General features: G+C 40.7%; 1 protein-coding gene across 1 annotated transcript in view; it reads right to left on the reverse strand.

Moving 5' to 3' along the window:
* Nucleotides 1–3,890: 3,890 nt before the first annotated feature.
* LRRC36 (leucine rich repeat containing 36) overlaps nt 3,891–21,798 on the reverse strand; it is a 57,340-nt gene continuing 39,432 nt past the window's right edge. The window contains exons 7-14 of the mRNA XM_045818874.1: nt 21,189–21,240; nt 17,197–17,625; nt 14,213–14,502; nt 10,634–10,799; nt 9,569–9,714; nt 8,628–8,751; nt 6,370–6,484; nt 3,891–4,221 (exon numbers count right to left, since the gene is read on the reverse strand). Of these exons, the coding sequence (XP_045674830.1) occupies nt 3,996–4,221; nt 6,370–6,484; nt 8,628–8,751; nt 9,569–9,714; nt 10,634–10,799; nt 14,213–14,502; nt 17,197–17,625; nt 21,189–21,240 (1,548 nt within the window). The 3' untranslated portion in view covers nt 3,891–3,995. The remainder of the gene's footprint in view (nt 4,222–6,369; nt 6,485–8,627; nt 8,752–9,568; nt 9,715–10,633; nt 10,800–14,212; nt 14,503–17,196; nt 17,626–21,188; nt 21,241–21,798) is intronic.

Genomic DNA, 21,798 nt, shown 5'->3' on the forward strand with positions numbered 1-21,798 from the left:
TATATGACAATGAGGATAATGATGTTCACACCCCTCTGACCCCTCAGTGTCACCACCTACCTGCCTGTGACATTGTTGATCCTCTCACTGGCAGCCCTGCCCAGAAAAAGACACACAGGTCCCTTCCATCAGCACGGAGCCGGACTGCCTGAGGATGCTCCTTAGGGAAATCACAGCCTTCTACCTGAAGCCTGACCCAGAGTCCTGGCACCACAGCTTGCCTTCCTGCAGTCAGGGCCTCAGCCTCAGCCTCTCTGCTTTTACAGCAGGAGGGATGAGACAGCAGATTCAGCCTGGGCCAAGTGTTGGCAGGGTGCCCGGTGCCAGGCCTTGGCGTTAGCCTGCTGATAGGCCCCCACTCCAGGGGGCTACCAAGGCGAGTCATTCTGGGCACCAGCTCAGATGATCAGAAAATGCAGAAAGAACTTTGGGGGCCCCAATCCACAGTTTTATAGCTGAGGGAACTGAGGCCCAGAGTGCAGGGCCTCTGCAGAAGAGGGGCCAGAGCCATGCCACTTGACTCCGAGGCCCGGCTCTTTCTAACACAGCAAGCCCCAACAGAACTTCCAGAAATGGGACTGATGGCCTGTGACAGAGCCTGGCACCCAACACCAGCCTTTGGTAGGTGAGCAGGGCATCCCACAGTGAAGGGGCTTCTTCCTTGCCGACTCCCTGCCATCTGTTCAGCATCCCAGGGTGGGAGGGTACGGGGACCTCTCTGGACCTAAGGACTCCTGGGAGTTTCTGGGCTCACCTTTCTCCTCTCTGAGGCTCTGGTTGCTAGGCCAGATATAACAAGCCCAAGGCTTTGGGGCCAGCTCTCCTTCCTGCTGACAAACAGGCTGATGGGACTGAGTGCCTTCCCAGTAGAGGACAGCTCCCGAGGGGGCTAGAAAAGGCTCAAAGGCACACACTCACAGATACTTTCTTTCCCAGCCCTGTTAACATGGCAAAGTAGCACAACAGCTTATTCCTTCATTCCACAGACTGTTCTGGGATGTTCCTGCCCCACGTGGCCCCAGAGTCCCTTCCTTGAACCTAAGTTCTCTTGGGAGTGGGGGTGCAGAGGAATAGCGTGGCTCCGGACTGGGATGCCGGGGAGGTGAGGCGGGAGCTGGAGGGCAGAGGATCCACGCCTGGCCACAGCAGAGCCCTGATGAACAGCTGACCGCCTTGCCTGGCACTGCCCAGGGAAGAGTTCCAGAGAGCCCTACCTCTCCCACCAGCAAAAATGATTCCTCTAGCCTTGGGGACCTTGTTTCAACGGAAGCTTGCTTAAATGAGCATAATGGGAGTGAAATCCAATCCTTCTGGCTTTCACTTGCTAAAATATCCTCACAGTGAAAAGAATTTAATTCGGTTGCAAATTGGTCCAGGCTATTAAGTGATTAAATTACAAGTGAGAGTACCATCCAATGTGGGGAGCAGCAGCTCAGCCCCTGGGGTGACTGGCAGTATGGGTCAGAGGAACCCAGACAGAGAACTGGCTGAACCCTGAAACTACCTTGTAGGAGTAAAGCCCCCTCTTCTGGGAAAGTGGTCATGGGGCCCAAGGGAAATCAAGACCCACCTAGAGCGAGGAAGAACCTTAAAGACCAGTGAGTCTACTAGCAGAATCTGGTACAAAGGCACGTGGCCCTATAGTGACCGCCCTCCATAGCCTCCCCGTGGTGGAAAGCTTTGGGAGCCTCTGGCAGCAAAGCCGGGTGGGCCAGAAAGAGTGGTTGGGATCTGCGGGATGGAGCCACTAAAACCTTTTACATATAGCTGGTGGGAAGGCTAAATCTGTCAGAGTGGCTCTGCCCCTTCTTTTGGGCACAGAACTTCCTGGAGGACTCAGCCCTCTTTCCTTCTTTCTCCCAATAATGTCAGGTGCCTTGAGCAAGGAATTCTTCTCCAGTTGTTTTCTTGTTGTGTCAGGAGCCATCCCCCTTCCATGCTGAGCTCACGTAGCCCCAACACTTCTTTGACACCTTTAATCCCTACCCTTGCCCTCTGAAACAAGGGCCACACAAGGAAAATCAGAAACACAGCTGACTTCCCCAGGGATGGCCATCCACCCTAGAGAGGTACCTGGCCTGGGGCAGGGCCAGCCACTTTCAGTGACATTAGAAAATACGGTGGAAAGTTACTCAGTCTGGGTCAGGCTTTTTGCTCCTTCTTAGCATTACCCTGAACAGGCTCTGGGGCCGACACTATCAGATGTTCACAGGGGAAGGAAGGGAGGGCTGGGGTTGTGGAAAGAAGTGTGTTATTTTCCCCCACAACAGTCTGTCCAGTAGGCTCCCCTGTGTACTGGGGCTGGGACCCTGAAATGTGATCATTCAGGGCTTCAAGGTTACTCAGGTTCTCTGGAGGACAGGCCCAGGAAAGGGAGGCTGGTAGTGGCGGGCGTTCTTACTGGCGTTCCCACAGAGCACAAGCTCGCTCTAGCTCCCTCAGAGCCATGCAGCTCAGAGAAGTGTATGGCTCCTCTGTACATACTCCTTTGGGAGCCCACATAAAATCCAGAAATCTATGGATTTGATTTATAACTTAGAAATGTGTGATCTTAGCTGTAATCTTCACATCTCATTATTATGGCAATAGCTTTTCTGCCCTGCACAGCCCCTGGGTCAGAGGGGCAAACAAGCATCTGATCTCTCCCCCTGCTTCTCTCTGACGTGAGATGAAGAAGTACAACACGGCACTGGGTCTCGGTCCTTCGCCCTCTACATGCCCTCTGGCAACATCAGCTCCCCGGTGACTCTGAGGCAGAGACGTACCACTTTCATTACCTTTTCCCATTGACTTTTAGAATGCCCCATCAGCCAGGATTAAAAGAAAGATGGTGCCTCGCCTGAGCCCAAAGCTAACCTCGTCTGGACTTCACCAGCCCTTTCTCTCATCTCTCTAGCTCCTCACAGGTCCTTCTCCACTCCACACAACCGTCACTCCCTTCTTCTTACAGAGAAAGCTTCTCAAACACCAGTCTGCCACTCCTCTGCCTTCCCAGGCTGCAATCCTGGAGGAGCCATGCAGCCTCACTCCTGCCTATCTCCTCTCAGCCCCTTGGTTCCATGGACCATCTTCCTTCCCATCCCGTGGCCTTTACATATGCTGCATCTCTCTGCAGTTCTCCCCATGGCCTCTGCTCTAGACCTTGTACTTTGCCTGGTAACTTTCTACGCATTCTTCAGGTCTTAGTTGAGAGATCATACTTTAGTGGATATTTTTCTGACACCACACCTCCCAGGCTAGGATTGGTCTCCCTGTTACATACTCTTACGGTACTATGGCCCACATCTTCCTTGCCCTAGATCCCTTTGGGGGCCCCAGATTCTCCCACTGTTTGCCAGAGAAGGCTCTGCTTATCCTCTACCTGTTCCCATGCTACTCGCTCTGCAAGCTTCCACTCAAACAAGTCCGCATTGACGCCTTCTCCATTCCCCAGAGTAGGACACGCCCCACCTCTTTCCCGGACATCTTTAGGATTTGTTTAGACCTGTTTGGTACCAATACCAAGCTTAGAACTCTATCACATGAGTTTTTGCTTTCCTCTCTACTGAATCTCCAGGGCAGACACCAGATCTTGTCACATGTACACTATGGTGGAAGAAACTCTAAATATGTTTGATGAATCAATCAGTATGGATTCTCTGAAATTTCCTCTAACACAAAACACACCTGGTCATGGATGTTCTTTTTAAACATCCTACCATACAGTTTGAAATGACGATTGAGAAAAATGTCTAGTGTTTTTTACTTTCCAACATTTTCTGTCAAATGTCTCTATGTGACACAAAGCTAGGACAAAGTGCCAACTATGTCTGTGGGCAGAAGGAAAGAATGACTTCATGGGAGGAGATAAGAAGAGAAATAAAGAGAAAGACCAATGCAATGTAGTCAGAATAGGTTTTTTTCTTCATATTGCAGGTAAATACCACCGTACTGGTGGCAATGACACTGAGAGCCCCCCGTGGCTGGGAGGGAAGCTGCGGAGAAGGTGTTCAGTGCTAGCTCCATAAACTAGGCTCTGGGACAGAGTCTGAGACACTCTGTATTAGATACTGACCCGTGTCATGTGCCCCTGGTGAGGAGGATGACAGCGTGCTTTTCCCAAAGGGTGATGATCTTCCCAGATGATGGCTCTTCTCAGGAGGCAGGAGTGCTTTCCCAGAATAACCTTTTTGCTCTTTATTCAGCTGCTGCAGCAGATACTCATTAGTTACCACCAGGGATCTGAGGCATGGGGGAAAAGGCAGTCACGCAATCATGAGAGCAGAGTAGATGCCATTCAGACCTGAAATGTTTGCTAAAGGCCAATATAAAATGAAGTAACATCTGTAAATAGAAAGAACTGTGCAGTTTACGAGTGGGTTATTTTAAAAGCAGGCTGACAGTTTCTTTCTTCATTACAGTTCCCTTTATGTTCCAGACTGACAATAACAGTAACACAATTCACATTTTATACAGTGATTGTTCTGTCCTTTTGGAGTACTTTCATGATAAGGTAAGTAGAAGCGCTGGGAGACTGACGCCTGACCAGGCCTCCAATTTCTTTCTCCAAATCTTAACTTCTGCTTCTTCTAATCTAGTCTGCCTCTGCATTTAACTAGTGATGCTAGTCATGGCTGGACTCTTGGACTCTGTACTACCATGGAGTGTTAAAAGCCATCAGAGACTGGCAAAAAAAAAGAAAGATGAATGCACAATGCTATTTTTTGCAATATTATTTGTAACAGCAAAATACTGTCAACCTAAATGTCTATCAATAGAGGAATAATTAAATAAACATACAATAGACTCCTATAACTATAAAAAGAAGTGAGAGCCAACTCTATACACCACTGTGAATTGGTTGCTAAGATAAAATAGTAAAGTATCACTATGCCTTTTTCTATATAATAGAGTCTCGCTCCACAAATACACACCCACACGTACAGTGGAAGGCTGGTGAGAGGGAAGGAAAGGATGGAGGAGACAGGCAAGGAATCTAGATTTGTCCGCATTTATCTAATTTTGTAGGCTTGACTTTAGAACCATGTAAATGTTTTACATAATTATAAAACAAGATTAAATCAAAATTTTAAAAAATCTCTATAAATCAAAAGCAAATAGACACAAATTGAATCTGTATATTGAATTGATGGTTTAACTACACAGAGAAAAATTATTTCAAATTAGTTTAAAATATAGCCATTTGGCCCTGGGTGGTGTGGCTCAGTGGATTGAGCACTAGACTATGAACCAAAGGGTCACTGGTTCAATTCCCAGTCAGGGCACACACCTGGGCTGTAGGCCAGGTCCCCAGTAGGGGGCACATAAGAGGCAACCACACACTGATGTTTCTCTCCCTTTCTTTCTCCCTCCCTTCCCTTCTTTAAAAAGAAATAAAATCTTTAAAAAAAATAAAAAAGAAAATATAGCCATTTGACTGTTCATCACTAAAGAGGTATACTCTAATGTTCTCAAAGCGTGGTCGCAGACCAGCTAAAGCAGCATCACCTGGTAACTGATTAGAAATTCAAATGATCAGTTCCCAGCCCAGACCTGCTGAATCAGAAACCTTGGGGGGTGGGGTCCAGCAATCTGCATTTCAACAAGTTTTTCAGGTGATTCTGACGCACATCTGAGTTTCAGAACCATAACTTTATGCTACTTGCTCCACTTCTGTATATGTTTGAAATAATTATATTGAAATGTTAAAAAAATTAAAAAGCCATAAGAATGGGTCTGGATCTAATCCTATGAATATGAAGTTACTCCAAGTAAAAAAAAGGAAGTAAAGTTTAAGGCTGAAGATTTGGGGATGTGGTTCTTACATTTAAATTTCATTGAAAGTCCTAATAAAGGTGCTCGCCAAATCAAAATGTCCAGGGCGTCTCTCAATGTACCAATAGTCTTGAGGCCTCTTCTGATTTGTCTAGCCTGCATCCTGAGGGTACAGTTCTTTGAAGAGGCTGATGCTATCTGAGCTCTTCTGAAGAAAACACATACATTGGATTCTCTCTGAGTGCTCAACATATTTCTCTGTGACCAGTGGCAGGCAGGCATTTTCCAGAGGAACCAGATGACTGATTTTAGGGGCACATAGTGACCAAGAAAAGCTAGCTGACCCAAACAAGGGTCCTGGTGGATCTAGAGGGAAACTACTTATTATTGAGGTGGTGCAATTCACCAGTTCCATTAAAGACATTTAATCCCTGCTGTCTCCTGGAAAACTGTATTTTGAGGCCTGAAGCTAGCTGGTCTAGATATAAGTAGTTTACACATAAAACAGAATTAATTTGAAAAGTATATAGATTTTAACTTGCCAGTAAAACAAAGGAGGACATAAAGGAAAGTAAGATCTGCTTCCAGAAGCCAGCTAGATAGACCCACTCCTACCTCTGACTTTCATGGAGAAGGGATACTGTCTCCTCCAGCTTTTTCAGCTGGGCAAGCTCCTGGTTCAGGCAAGCCACCTGCATGTTCAGCTGTTGGTTTTTGCGCAGAAGATCATCTACAAAAAACATAGTAGCCAGAGGTGAGCAGGATTCCAAGCAGCTGGTCTTTGACCAAAGCCTAAGGACATCTTGAAGAATTGGGGGCCCCCTCACTGCACCCATCTCCATACTCTATTCATTCCTTCCCTTGGAGACAGCAGATATACTGGCAACAGACATCTGAATTAAAATGCAATCACTTAATATTGCATGTTAGTTCATTTTTCTGGGATTCACTAGAGCTAATAACCCTGGCCCCATAGCATTGTTATGAGACACCTGTCCTCATTTAGCACAGCAAATCAACAAATATTAGGTCTCTGTATTCTCCATTTTAGTTTATGAATATATGTCCTTCACTCTCTATGGAGTGTGTGCAAATATCTGGAACTGTGTGACGCACATGGTACTAACTCAATGACTGCTTACAGGAACTGAATTTATAACCAAGACACACAAGCAGTTCCCCAAATATATTACCACTACCTGCAATAATGACGTAGGTAAAAGCACAGGAACTCTGCTCCTAAGAAAGTCTCCTAGAACTGTACTTCTTAAACTTTAGTACGTTTACAGATCACCTAGGGGGCTTGTTAAAAAACAGACTCTGATTCAGTAGGTCTGAGATGAGGCCCAATAACCTACATGTCGAACAAGCTCCCCGGTGATGCTAATGATGCTGATCTGTGAATCACACTTTGAGTACCAAGATTCTAGAAGGTAGAAAACAAGGCTGCAACCAGGACATTTATCACCAGAAGCCAAAATCCAGCACTGGGCCTCATGGCTGACTGAAAGTAGGTATCTAAGGGAACAAACAATGACCTGTTATCAGAGTAGGTAAGTGGAGATGCTTTGATTACTCAGGCTTGTAAATCAGATAGTCATGAGACTGAACTCTGGAAATTCAGTGCTGACTTCCAAATCAAGTTCCTGTGTAAACTGAAATGCCAATAATCTTTGTTTCGGGGTGCTGAGATAGTTAAAGTCAAGGGTAAACTCTATCTAAAATACTCACCTAAACTATGCTAATAATATATAGTACAAGTCAAAACTTTAAAAAGGTATTATTTTTCACTTATAACTATGGCAATAATTAAAAAAAACAGTGTGGGCAAGAATAGAGTGATTCAAATACACTCATTGTTGATGTGTGAATTGAAAAACTTTTGGGGCGAGTGATTTGGCAATGTGTAACAAAAGCTTTAAAAATGTCCATATCTTTTGACCCACTAATTCCACTAGTAGGAATGTCTCCTAGGAAAATAATCTGAAATGTACACAAAGATTTATATACATAGATATTAATAGCGGCATTATTTATTGTAGTATAAATATTAGGACTCTCAGTTCCACTAGAAGGGAAGAAAGACAATCTCAGAGAAGCATTTTCATTCTCAGGTCTTTTCTCTCCTTTCAGGTCTTTGAATGTTTGGAAATTCTTCAAAATTATTTACATTATTAACAATGGCAGCTTTGTTTATAATAGCTAATATTAAAAACAACTATGTAGAGGACTAGATAAATAAGATATATTTGTGTAACATTATAGGAAGTGCCTATACTGTTAAATTAGTCACATTACCCAATAGGTGATTGTCTAGGGTAGAGAGTGGGGGAAACTGTGCCAGGGTCTGAGGGAACTTTCTGGAATAGCAGAAATGTTCTGTATTTTGATTAGGATAGAATTAAATGAGTATATATTTGTCAAAACTCATCAAACTTAAAATGTGTGCACTTTGTTGTATGTAAATTGTTTTGTAAAAATCAAGACACAAGTTTTAATTTTGAGTTAAAAATAAATATATAGGAGTATGGTGAAAGAAAATATACCAAAAACACTAATGGTAGTTATTGCTGGATAGTAGAGTTTTATTTTCCTTATATTTTTCAAACTTTCTATAAAGAATATCATCTTCTGCTATAGTTAGGAGAAAAAACAAGTGTCGTTCTCAAAAATAATAACAATGTTTGTACTTGCTGTACAATGACAAAAAGCTTCATCTGGTGACTCAAGCCACCTGCATTAGAACTCTCTGAGGCCAGAAGATGGTTTCCATTCAGGGAGACATGTGACTCTACATAATGAAGCTGATTAAATGCATCATCTACAACAAAAATTGTCTTGGGACACACCACAGTCTGCTCTCCTGAACTTACCATAAGTGTGGGGCTGGTGCCCACTCACAACTGAGGTGGCAGCACCTTCCTCCAACTGCTGAATTTTTTCTGATAAAATGAGGTTTTCCTCCAGCACTCTGACCAGTTTTTGCTTCAAACTTTCCTTTGGATCAGTGAACAAAATACAAACACGTTAAGAATCTAAAATTCTAAGGAGTGCTTTTAGAAGACTGAAAGAATCCTTCCTCTGTTTAGTGATAAACTGAATGGAGGTCAGCATCTCTTCTCACTAGAATTTTAATTCATTAATAAACATAGTCCAAGTGCAACAAGCAAATTTATCACATGGAGTTGCAATTTTTCCTGTGAGTTATCCACTGTTTTGGCAGAAGAAGCAGTCATTTTGACAAGTGGCCAGCATTCTGAGTCACCTATCTAAAGATTGCAGAAACTGAACCTGATGTCTGAAAACCCTCTAATGTTAAGAAAAGGGGAAAAAAGACTTAAGGATGTGAGTCCCTTCTTGCTTCCTAGAGCTAGCAGCCTGCTGCTGTCGGACTGGCCCCTGGCTCAGGGCTCTCTGCTCCATCAGAAGGGGAGGAAAGACAATCCCAGAGATATTTACTCTCTCTCACCAGAATTAAACCATGACCTTCAAGACATTGAAGGTCCTAGACATTGAAGGTCCTAGACATTGTCACTCTAGGGTCTTTTTCCCCCCTTCTATTTCATGCCCTTCTTTAGAATTTTTGGATGAGGGCTGGAATTAAAGAGTCATTCTTTCAGAACCTCTGAGTTATCCCTGCCCTGGCCAGCTCTGTTTTCCTGATTTGCCCAGAATGACTTTTCTGTATTTTGGTTCAGGAACATCTAGGTGTTCATGGTGTTGATGCTCTCTATGGTACAGGGCTATTCTAGTCTTGCTGCTCCATCCGTTTCTGGTAAAGGAAAAGTCGGAAAGGGAGATGAGAGAGGCATACCATGTCATTAGGGACCACCTGCCCAGCCTCCTTCAGTTCCATCTCCCTCCTGCGCAAGGCTTTTGATGCGTCTTCAGGATGTGGGCGACACCACTGCTGAGAGGGAGCAGGGACTACCAAAGTCAGAAGCAAATCTCGGGCAGGACCTGCCAAAAATTCAGGTTGGGCACACAGGCCAATCTTAAAAGCTAAAGCACAGAATTCCTAGCCATTAATTTACCAGCTCTGTAGGACAAACAAAGTAATCGAACATGTCTTTTTACAAGAATGTAGTAAGTGGCTGTAAAAGGTGTTTCATGATGGATAAGAAATTACGTCCCATATGCTCTGTGGAGGAACTGCAGCAGACCCTCCGGAAGGCAGGCTCTGCGCTATTTTCCGGTCACTGAGGAGTGGCTCCTGAGGATAATTTCTTACAAAACGAGAGCAAAGAGTCACTGGGGGAAGGAAAGTGACCCTTTGGGCTAAGATTTCTTCTCCTGTATGTCCCTTTAGAAATTAAAAAAAAGTTAAGCCCAAATAACTAAAGTTTCTAGTTTTTACTTAAACATTTTCCACTACCAAAAGCTCCTGAATTCTTCTCACATTGAACAATAAATAAACATATGGGGACAACATTTGCAAAACTGGTTTTCCCCAACTTCCTTAAAAAAAAACACACAAAAAGAGTCCAGGTCATTTAGTCATTAGAGTTTTTCAAATAATAACATTTCAACAGGCATCTCAGAACTCTGATGATCAAGCCCAGTTTCTACTGTATTTATTACTGGCACTTTCCCAAGGATATAAAGTCCTTCTGTAACTATGAACTTGACCATGCTATATTTTACATGTCTCATCAGTCTACATGTTACTGGAAGACTACCAAAAACAATTACAGGAGGAACAAAATAATTGGTACAGAAAAAATGCTGATAAATAAAACAGAAGGGAAGAAGATTACGAGAAAAATGCAGTTTTTAATTGCTGTGTTATTGAAAAATTTTGGTAAGTGATCAAGAAAACAATCCTTGTAGAGTAGAAGCAAGGTTGGAGTCCTTGTCCCAAAACTGAGAAAACACTTACCCAGAAACTTCTTGTTAAGGAGGAGGGAGCCAGAGCCGGTCCAGTGCTTATCCACAAGCTCCAGGAGCTGTCTGAGGACAGTGGCCACATGGGAGGTTCTGGCAGAGATCTGGGGACTGTGGTTTCCTGGCAAACCATGCAAACTGCCCAGGTCACTAGAGAGAGGCTCAAGAAAAAAAACACCCAACCATTTGTCATTCTTACACAACAAGAGAAATAAGAATCCAGACATTTAAAGTGTTAACTTTTTTAAAAAAATTTATTTATTGGTGTTAGAGAGACTGAGGAAAGGGACTACATTCCACTGTATGCATTCCTTGGTTAATTTTTGTATGTGCCCTGACTGGGGGTCAAACCAGCAACCTTGGCGTATCAGGACAATGTTCTAATCAACTGAGCTACTCCGCCAAGGCCCTACTGTGTTAACATTTAAGGAAAAGTAAACAAAAAGATGATGTCATCTTTCAGTTTAGATTTGAATAGAATATTATTTATGTCCAGGACAAATACAATAATATAGTCAAGGATAATTTTAAAAGTAACAGTATCTTCTATCATAATTTTCTGTAGAGATTTTCAGAAGAAAACAAAAATTGTTCTGATACCTACATTATTGGCTCAATATATTATGCTATGTAATAAGAATGATGAAACTGCAGAACATTTTTTAAAAGTTATTATATATCATAAAATAAAGTGGGGAGTAATTAATTAAAATTTTAAGTCATAATAAGCTTATATTTAGTATATTAATATATCATAAATATAAATATCTAATAACATTTTATTTATATTTTTAAATATTTTATTTATTTATTTTTAGAAGGGGAGAGAGGGATAAAGAGAGGGATAGAAACATCAATGTGTGGTTCCCTCTCGTGCACCCCCTACTGGGGACCTGGCCTGCAACCCAGGCATGTGCCCTGACTGGGAATTGAACCAGCAACCCTTTGCTTTGCAGGCCAGCACCCAGTCCACTGAGCCACACCAGCCAGGGCAGTTTTTTTAAATGTTAAATGTTAAATGTTATTGTTGGACCCATATATATGTATAAAGGTAGATCTGTCCAGTACAATTCACAGTTTTTATTCATTCAGATATAAGTAAACAAATATATAGATGTATATCTTAATGAGTTTAAAAATTGTAAATTTTACTGGACAGATCTATCTGCCAATCTTTTCTATAGGGTCTCATGGACTTCAGGAAAGCTGATATATATTAAAAATAGCCAAATTAGTTTTTAATCTTTGGCTCTTTTGATACAAAAAGTTATAGATGATTAACTAGCTAATGCTGTTATATCTGACCATTGTGAAGCAGAATACTAAAGACAGTGATGTTTGTGTGACTTGAGTCACACATGTGGCCTATGATTAATAGGGAAAGGCATTGTAAATGGGATCAACATTTATTCAACAGACCTGTACTGAGCATTGATCATATGCACTGCAAGTTCTGTATAAGGACTGTGAACAAATGAAGAGCTAAAAAACAAGGTCCTTTAAGAAGTTAATGACCTGGTTGGGGAGAAAAGTCATAGCAAGTCTGGTTATATCACAAAGCCACCTCAGAAGAATTTGTCAAAAATGAGTATTTATTGTCCTTGGTTTTTCACATATTGGTAATTTTGTGTGTGTGTGTGTGTGTGTGTGTGTGTATCAAGAAACAACTTGGAAACATATTTGCCTTTACAGAGTTTCTCTCATTTATCACAATGTGGTGAGAGTTGGGAATAATGTTTATAAGCTTTGGAATAATTTTGTTAATTATTATGTTTTTTTAATTTTTAGCAAATTACGGCTCATGGCTTTTAAAAAGTTATTTTTTTATCCTTACCCAGGGACATGCTTATTTTATTTTATTTAAATTGTTTTATTAATTTTAGAGACAGGGGAAGGGAGGGAGAAAGAGTGAGAGAAACATCAATGTGAGAGAGAGATAACATTGATGGGTTGCCTCTTGCACAAACCCCAACTGGGGACCGAAACTGCAACCTGGGCATATGTGCCCTGACTGGGAATTGAACCCACGACCCTTCAGTTTATGGGATGATGCTCTAACCAACTAAGCCACAACAGCCAGGGCATGGCTTATGGCTTTTTAAAATAAATTTTAATAACTTGCCTATGATTCTGAAATCAGTTGGTCAAAAATAAATTTTCTAATCACAAATTCATGTTCAGTTTAATGTTATGTATCATGGGATTATTTTTTATAACTTTTAAATGCTCTTTTTAGCAATTTTCTGATATATGCCTTTTAAGAAACTGAACAGTTTATTTCTTTTATATTTATATCCAAGTAGCTCTTTTATAGCTTTTTATATAAAGAAAAATAGTGTCTAACAAAAAAAGAAATTGGAGTTTTTAAGATTGTCCAAAAGAGAGCATTGAGATTTTAATTCCTATCTTAACAATGTATATGAAGTAGAGGTAAAAAAATTTCCTAGGACATGTCTTATTAATATAGCATCCCAAATATCCTAACTGTTCCTGTACCTGTACTCTAAATACAGTCACACACAGTGCTCTTGTCTGGAAAAATAGGTATCCAGGGGCTGAAAATGGGGAAAAAAAGGACCAAAAAGCCAAGAAAGTATTACAAGACTGCCCCCTTTGGTGAACAAAAATTATAGCCACCTTTGAAGTTTTGAAAACTGAATAGAAAGTATTTAGAGTAAAAAAAAAAAATCAAACTCGTAAACACATGACAGTGTGCAAAAAGATTTCTCAAAACTGAGAAATAAGTGACTAGGAATAGCTGTTCTTGACCAAATCCCCTGTTTCCTGAGAGTAAATTTTTTAAATAACAAATGATTCATTTGACAAAGGATCATGAGTTCCAGGAAAGAAATGGCCCTGAGAGCTGAGGTTCCTTTAAAAAAAGAGAAAAGGCTCCATGAAGGAAGTGGAACCCAGAGAAAAATGAATACTCCAGCAGATGAGAGGAGAGTACAGACATTCTTTCCCGACGATGTGTGCAAAAGCAGTGGCGAAACTTAGCTACTGAGTACAAACTGAAAAATAACGTTCTATTGTACGCCACTGTCATACTATAATTTTGTAAAATGAATTATATTGTATATGTGGAAACAATTCTTGATTTGTTGTTCATTCTCTGAGCCACTCTCAGCTAAAAATACCTTGGATAATCTAATTCATTTTCTGCTTGCTGATATTTTGGGGAAAAATGTAATGACTTTAACTTCTAGACAGAAAAGTGACGCTTTTTGAAGAAAGGTCTCAAACCAGTTAGTTACTTGTGGCCAAAGCAATTCCTTCCTGTGGTAAACACTGTCCTCCACTTGTTATTATCAAAGTACTTCCTCACAATGTCTATGCTCTGGAAGTAGATTCTCCCTGTGACAAAAATGAAGAAATGTGGCAGAAGGAGAATGACTTTCCCAAGGGCAGAAGAATTACAGGCTTTAGCTGGCAGTATTAACCATTGGCCTCTGAAAATCCCCATGAATTTCTAGCGCTCTTGGTCAGAACCACCACCACCCCCAAAAGAACCCCCGTTCTGGTTTTGCATCTGAGGTGTTTCATTCACAAGCACAAACAAGCCAACACTTGCCTCGCTGCAGGTAGCATCTCTGAAACCGTGCTTTGGATTCAGTGTGGCAAGGATATTGTCTTTTCGTTTGAATCCTCTCCTCGTTGGGCTTAATGACCTCTTGGTCAAACTCTCTCTGTTTTCTGAAGTCGCAGTAGGCAACAGCAGTGTGCGTAGAGAGTCTCCCAGGACGGAGTTGTTTGGGAAAGAACCATGTGCTGGCCTTAAATCCCCGAGGCTTGTGGGTAACTGTTGCTCTACATTGACCAGCATAGCAGGGTCACTGTTGAAATGGGTTGTGGCATACAGATCTGTGAAGGAAACAGGCTAGGAGATGAACCTGCCCTTCAACTCTCCCTTATCTCACTTCCATCCTTACCCCGCCTGGAGTCCAAGGGTCATACTCTCTCTGATACGTACCCTCAACTCTCTGGATCCTTTTTTCTTCCACCTGACAAAACCCCAACTCTGGTTAACTCAACTGTCCACATACTCCAGGCTTACACCAGAGCAGTGGGAAGTGGCTGGAGAACAACATGCATCTCTTCACACCATCTTCACTTTGAATTTATGACATTATCTTAACTGGACCCTTGTACTGCCCAGCTATCCTAATATATTCCTCTAGTCAATTTACTGTTCTCTTTTTGAGATGACTATTTCACATCTCTCTTCTCCTTAAACTTCCAACACCATCTCCTCTCTCCACTGTCAGGTGCTGATCTCTTTATTTCCCTGAGAAAAACAGGCAATAAGAGGAAACATCTAGCCTTGGCTGGTGTGGCTCAGTGGATTGAGCACTAGCCTGCGAACCAAAGGGTCGCCAGTTTGATTCCCAGTCAGGACACACGCCTGGGTGGCAGGTCAGGTCCCCAGATGGGGGTGTGCAAGAGGCAACCACACACTGATGTTTCTCTCCTTCTCTTTCTCTTTCCCTTCACCTGTGTCTAAAAATAAATAAAACCTTAAAAAAAAAAGGAGGAGACATCTATGTGATTCCACCACTGAATCTATGTATTCATGTATTTGTATGCATAAATTATCTGAATTCCTTTCTGTTACAATAATTGAACTGTCTGTGTTTCATCTAAGGCCAGCCTCTCCACTGGTGCACTGGATTCCATCTCCTCTTGTCTAAGGATTTTTCTCATAATTTTCCCTTTTCTCTCCTACATCATCAATTTTCCCTCTACTGGATCATCTCCACCACGATTTCCTTACTCTCATCCTCCCCCCTCCAGCTACAGTTCCATTTCTCTGCTCTCTTTCACTGAAAAACTCCTTGAAGGGGTTGCATATATTCAGTAACATTGTCTCTCTGCATTCTTTCTCGAATTCACTTCAAGTAAGGCTTTTCTTAACCACCATTCTCCCGAAGCTTCTCACTAACGCGTTGCCAAATACCACAATCACTTCCCGATCCCAGGCTCACTCTATTAAAGACACCTGACACGATATTGATCACTCTCTCTTCCTTGAAACAGGTTTTTCATTTGGCTTCCAGGACACCACTCCCTCTTGATTTTTCTTCTCCAACCTTACTGGCTGCTTCTTTCTTTTTCTCCATGCTGGTTTCTCTTCATCTACTGGATTTCTAATTGTTGAAGGGCTCAGGATTGGTCTCAGATCTCTTCTCTATCTTACTCCTTAGGCGAAATCTTATCCGGCCTAGTTTTAATGCCATCCATACTTTTAATTCCCTGAACTCAAGACTAATATGCCTAATTATCCAATTGGCATCTCTGGGAAGTTTTAACAGGCACCTCAAATTTAAGATGTCTAAGACAAAATTCTTGATATCTGCCCTAAAATCTGTCCCACTCTTTTCCATTGTAGGAAGTGATAGCTCCATTCTTCCAGTTATTCAGACCCAAAATCTTGACCTTCTTTCTCTCACACTTCATACTCAGTCCAGAAAATCATGAGATGTTATCTTCACAACATATTTAGAAGCAATACTTACCACTTCTAGTACTGGATATCCTCTTAAATGGTTTTCTACATTTCTGCCATTGCTCCCAATTTTATATTCTCAACCCATAAGCTACAGTAATTCTTAAATCAGATCAAGTCACTCTGCTGCTACAAACCCTCCATTGGCTTCTTTCTCACCCGGAGTAAAAGTCTGACTACCTCTATACACCCCTCCTCGCATCCTCTGCTGCGGCCATTACTGGCCTCCTTGTTGTTCCTTGAACATGCTAAACATGTTCCAGCCCCAGAAACTTTGCACTTACTATTTCCACTGTCTAGAAAGCTCTTCTTCAGTTATCCATATGGCTTGTACTCTTACTTCATTGAAGTCTCTACCTTTATTATATCTTATCAGAGAAACTTTCCCTGACTATTCTGTCCAAAACATCACCTTCCCCTTATTCACTCTATACCCTTATTTTTCTTCACAGCACTTATAATAACCTAACATACATTTATATGCTAACTTGTTCATCATCTTCATCGTCTTACCTTCTTTAGAATGGAAGCTCCATGAAAGTAAAGACATTTTTTTATAATGGTAAAATATATGTGGAAATTTATTTTTATTTGCTACTTCATGTACAGAGCTAGAACATTATCTGGCATATAATAGATATTCAATAAATTTTGTTTAGTATATTTATGAATAACTAAAGAGGGTGTCTCCAACACTTACCCCGAAACTAGCTTTTTCTGAAAAAGTAACTCAGAATGGAAGTGACTGTGGCCAGAGAAGACTAGATGCTACTGGAAATACGTCCTGGGTTGCTATTTCACTAAAATAACATATATGTAGCTCATAGGTCTTCAGTATATTTCTATAATATATCTCACATTTTTCCAATATATCTATCATGTTAAACTCATACCCTGCAGATTTCTGGATGTTCCATGTACCGTTGGCAACTCTGAAATACAAATTAAGTAATGCTAATGCAATTTAAGAAATGTTAATTCCAAAATTTCCAGTTATACCTTCTATTTTAATACCTATGAATAAGGCCTAAAAATTGACAGGAAGCTATTACCTGAACTAAGTTTCAAAAGCCTTTCTGTGCTGGAGTCAGGATTTGACAGAGAGGTCAGTAAATCTCCACAGGAATGGGATGTAGTAGCCTTCACGTCATTTGAAGGCTTTATGCTGTATTCGTGGTAGTTCTTGCTTCTCTGAGGCCTTTTACCAAGACTTCCATGCAGGGATAGAGTTTGAGAATAATTTTCCAGACCAACATCCGAAGGTAACTGATAGGGATGAATCTGGCTAGAATCACCCACATCCAGGCGTTTACCCAATAAGGCATCATGGGTAAGCTGATAAGTATCAGGTTTTGGTATCACGTTCTTTTCTGGAGAAGAACCAGAAGACTTATTGTCCACAAAAGACATTCGGTACCCTTCTCTAGCCATCTTCTCTGGGGATCGGACTGTGGACTGGCGAGGCGAGTAGTGTCTGAATTCTAACCACCATCAAGGGAAAAAAAAAAGAGAACAAAATACAATGAGAACTCTTCTTGGCATAGTTAGGGTACCTCTCTACATTGGACATGCCTCTGTCTACCAAAAAAAATTCTCAGGAAGATGGTTTATAATTTTGATAAATGATAGTATAAAATGATGAAAGGACTTCTACATGGAACAACCACACACACACACACACACACACACACACACACACAACCCCATGTTGGATATTATCCAAACAGTAAAGAATCTGTAACATTCTGGAGATAAATTTCATGTCAACCTAATCCCCTAAGAATTTCCTCCTGAAACTATAGTGTCAGTTTTCTGGACATTATTTTCATATAAAAAAATCCGATGCACCCCCATGTGACAATAGTTGTGATTTTATTTATTCAGTCTATAGACGATAGTTGGCAGGTCTATGATTTCACAGACTCTCCAAAATAAAGCTAAGCTCACTCCCACCCCCAGAGGTTCTAGGTTGACACATTGGGAACCACTATCCTAAGCCAATTTGATTGCAGAGAATGAACCTGTGAAAATGTCTAATCTAGCTGTAAAGCATTTGTCTCAGACAGCTGTGTCTGTCATCCCCAAAAAGCCTCAGAGTGGGGCAGGTAGAGCAGCAGACAGACAGAGAAGTCTTAGTGTTCTCCGGGGCAGCTTTCAGAGCTGCATATGCTTACAGGGCTTCCTTAGGGGGAAAAAAATACTGTATCTGAGTTGATCACATTAATTTCAGAGAAGTGGAGCCAAGTATAGGTCTATAGGACCTGAAAGACCCAGGGCCAGCCTATACAGTGAGGGAAAGGTTGTAGAACAATATCTTTATATAACAAAAAAAATCTAAGAACAGGAATGAAATTAGATAATTCAGACTATTCCTCCTGTTGAAGATATTTAAATAGTAGGATGATATGTTCTTAAAAGCAAAAAAGAGCTGGTGAGGAATTTATAGGCCAAATTCTAGGAAACAGCAAGAACTCATATGAAGGGGGACCTCCCAAAATGGAATTTATTTATAAAAAATTGTTTATTTACTCTTAGATGTTCAAACTTCAGTCACCTTCAATGTACTCTCCATCTGATGCAATACACCTATCGAGATGTTTTTTCCACTGCTCAAAACAGTTTTTGAACTTGTCAACTTTGATGTCTTTTAGTGCTTCTGCTGGATTTTGCTCACCTCTTCCACATTGGCAAAACATTTCCCTTTGAGGACTTTTTTCATCCAGGAAACCAAAACAGTCACTCAGGATGAGATTAGTGAATTGGGAGGATGGGACACAGGGGTCATGCTGTTTTTGGTCAAAAACTGCTGAATATTCACTTATCAGAGTAAATCACCTATCATGAAATGTGCAAATGCATTGAAAGAATCTTCAAAAAAATTCACTGAATCCAAATGCAGCCTCTCACAACAATGCCAGCTGGTACACTGATACAGATGGGTTCCTAGAACACTCACCTAGCAGGGAAAGCTTATACTACAACAGGTTCACCCTTCAGAAGATAATTCTGGTTTTTGGGGGGGTCCCCCCTCATAGAGGTAAGTCTCGCACTTAAAGTCACTTTTACCCTAAGGAGTTTTAGGGTAACAGGATTAGAAGTCCAAGTCCAGGATCCATTCATGGTGAAGAGTAGACAAACCATCCCATACACCCGCCCCACAAACACATTAAGATGGAACTGTGAGCAGAATATAACCTTCAGAGTAAAGGTGAACTGGAACTAAACCAGCCCTTGTACTGGCTAATAATCCAAGTTTACAGCATCTGGGTGGTCTAAGAAACCTCAAGCCTTGAGTTTGGATTAAGGTGATCCCAAAATAATAGTGTCCTAGGCCCCTGGTAGAAAGAAATGAAAATCTATCTGGAAAAGATACCTTCATGCAAAACTTTAAATCATTCCTATATATAATTTTTCAAATATAATAGCCAACAAATAGCCCAAACAAACAAACAAAAAAGAAAATAAGACAACACAAATGAGAATGAGTAGAAAAAATAGACAACAAACACCAACTCACAAAAACTTCAGATATTGGAATTAGCAGATGTAGCCTTTACAACAGCTATGTTTACTATGTTTAAAGAAATATACATTAAAAAAAGAAGTATAAAATAAGCTGGAAATATTCTGTTTATAAAAAAGTGACACAGCAGATTTAAGAGAACCAAATCAAATTTATAGAACTGAAAAATAAAGTAATTGAAATTAAGAATGCAGCAGACAGCAGTTATACACAACTGGAGAGAATGTTAGTGAACCTAAAGATGGGTCAGAGGAATTATCCAGAATACAGACCACACCAAAAAAAGATGAAAGAATATAAATGAATAAAAACCAAAGCGGACAAAGTGAAAATCACTTACATATATTTATTTTATCAAGAATCCCAGAAAGACAAGAAAAACTGGACACAAACAATTTTGAAATACTTTCCAGAACTGCCCTGACTGGTATAGCTCAGCTGGTTGGGCATCGTCCCACAAAGTGAAAGGTTGCCAGTCAGATTCCTGGTCAGGGCACAGGCCTCGGTTGCAGCCAGTCCGCGGTCGGGGCACATGCGAGAGGCAACCAATTGATGCTTCTCTCCCTTTCTTTCTCCCTCCCTTTCCTCTCTCTAAGAATAAATAAATAAAAATCTAAAAAGAAATCCACATGGCATAGTGAAACTACAGAAAATCAAAGACAAATGGAAAAATCTTAAAAAGCAGAGAAAAAAAAAGACAGATTATCCTTGCCGGAGTGACAGACTTCCAGCTGACTTCTCAAAAGCAGCTACAAAAGGCAGAACACGGTGAAACACCTTCAATATTCTGCCAACCTAGCCAGCAAAAATACCCTTTAACAATGATGATGAAATAGAGGCATTTTCAGACAACAAAAAATGGAGCAGTTCATCATCAGTAGACCCATACTAAAGGAAATTCTACAAAATGTACTATAAGCTAGAAGAAAATGGTCTCAGAAGGGAAATCTGAGATGAAAGAAAGAAATGAAGAGCAAACGAAGTAGATAAATTGAAATGAACATTGGCTGTATAAAATATCTTGTGGGTTTTAAAAAATATAGAGAATTAAAATCCATAACAGTATACATAAATCAGGACGGATTAAAATGAGTCAGGTACTTTAAGGTGTTTGAATTATCCAAAAGTCAAGGTACTGAATAATTTTTAAATTATATAAGAACACATATTGTAGTTTTGGAAGTAATACTAAAAGTGTAGTAACTGCATAATTTACAAATTAGTAGAGGGAAAAATGGATGAATAAAAACAATAAATCCAAAAGATGGCAGGAAAGATAGGAAAAAGAAACAAGGAATAGTCAACCAAAACAAAAAGTCAAGGACAAAGGAAGTCGGGATATCCATTCCTCAGCCAGAAATGCTTTATGGGTTGCTAAACATTGAGGGCAGCCCCTCACAAAAGCAGAAAAGACTTAGTTGACCACGTAGGGCTCCAGGGCTGAGACATGTCCCAAATCCCATCACATCTAGATTTCTTTGATTAATGTGGCAAAAAATACCCAGTGAACAAAATATTTACCATCTTGCTGGTGATTATCACATGGCACCTCCCTTCTTGCCACTTCCTGCATCTAAAAAAAGTTTGAAAGTTTAGGAGAAGGTGAGCTCACCACAACTGCAATTCAGAATACTTTCCTATTAGTGAGCAAGTCAATCCTTGAAGACTAGGGGAACAGACTTTCAAGCAAAGGTCCAGTTTTAAGCCTATTTTAAAACTGTCACAATACAAACAGTTTCCAGAGTTGCCTTGGAGTAGGTAAGGAGACTCCTTGAAAATACAAAAAATATCCTTAGATGGTAAAGGACATACCAGTGAAATACTATATTTTTCCTGCTTAGATAACTGAGAATAGAAGTTAGATGGGACTACCCTTTCCACCTTTGTTTTTCTTTTTAAGAACTCCCATACTGTTTTACCTTCTGGTAAAGCCGAGTATCAATGCTAGGAGCTGCTGGGAGTTTTAATTGGCTGAAAAGTAATTTGAGGCACAACTGATACAAAATAGGAAGCCAACCACCTAGGGTTTGACTTTTCAAAACTCATCTTAAAATATTTAGTATATTTTTGGTAGCTATGCAGAGAAAGAAATCCCTCTTATTATTTCTTAAATGAGAAGTATACACAGAAA

This window comes from Phyllostomus hastatus, unplaced genomic scaffold (genome assembly GCF_019186645.2).
Source record: "Phyllostomus hastatus isolate PE091 unplaced genomic scaffold, TTU_PhHast_1.1 phas_scaffold_345, whole genome shotgun sequence".
Lineage (NCBI taxonomy): Eukaryota > Metazoa > Chordata > Mammalia > Chiroptera > Phyllostomidae > Phyllostomus > Phyllostomus hastatus.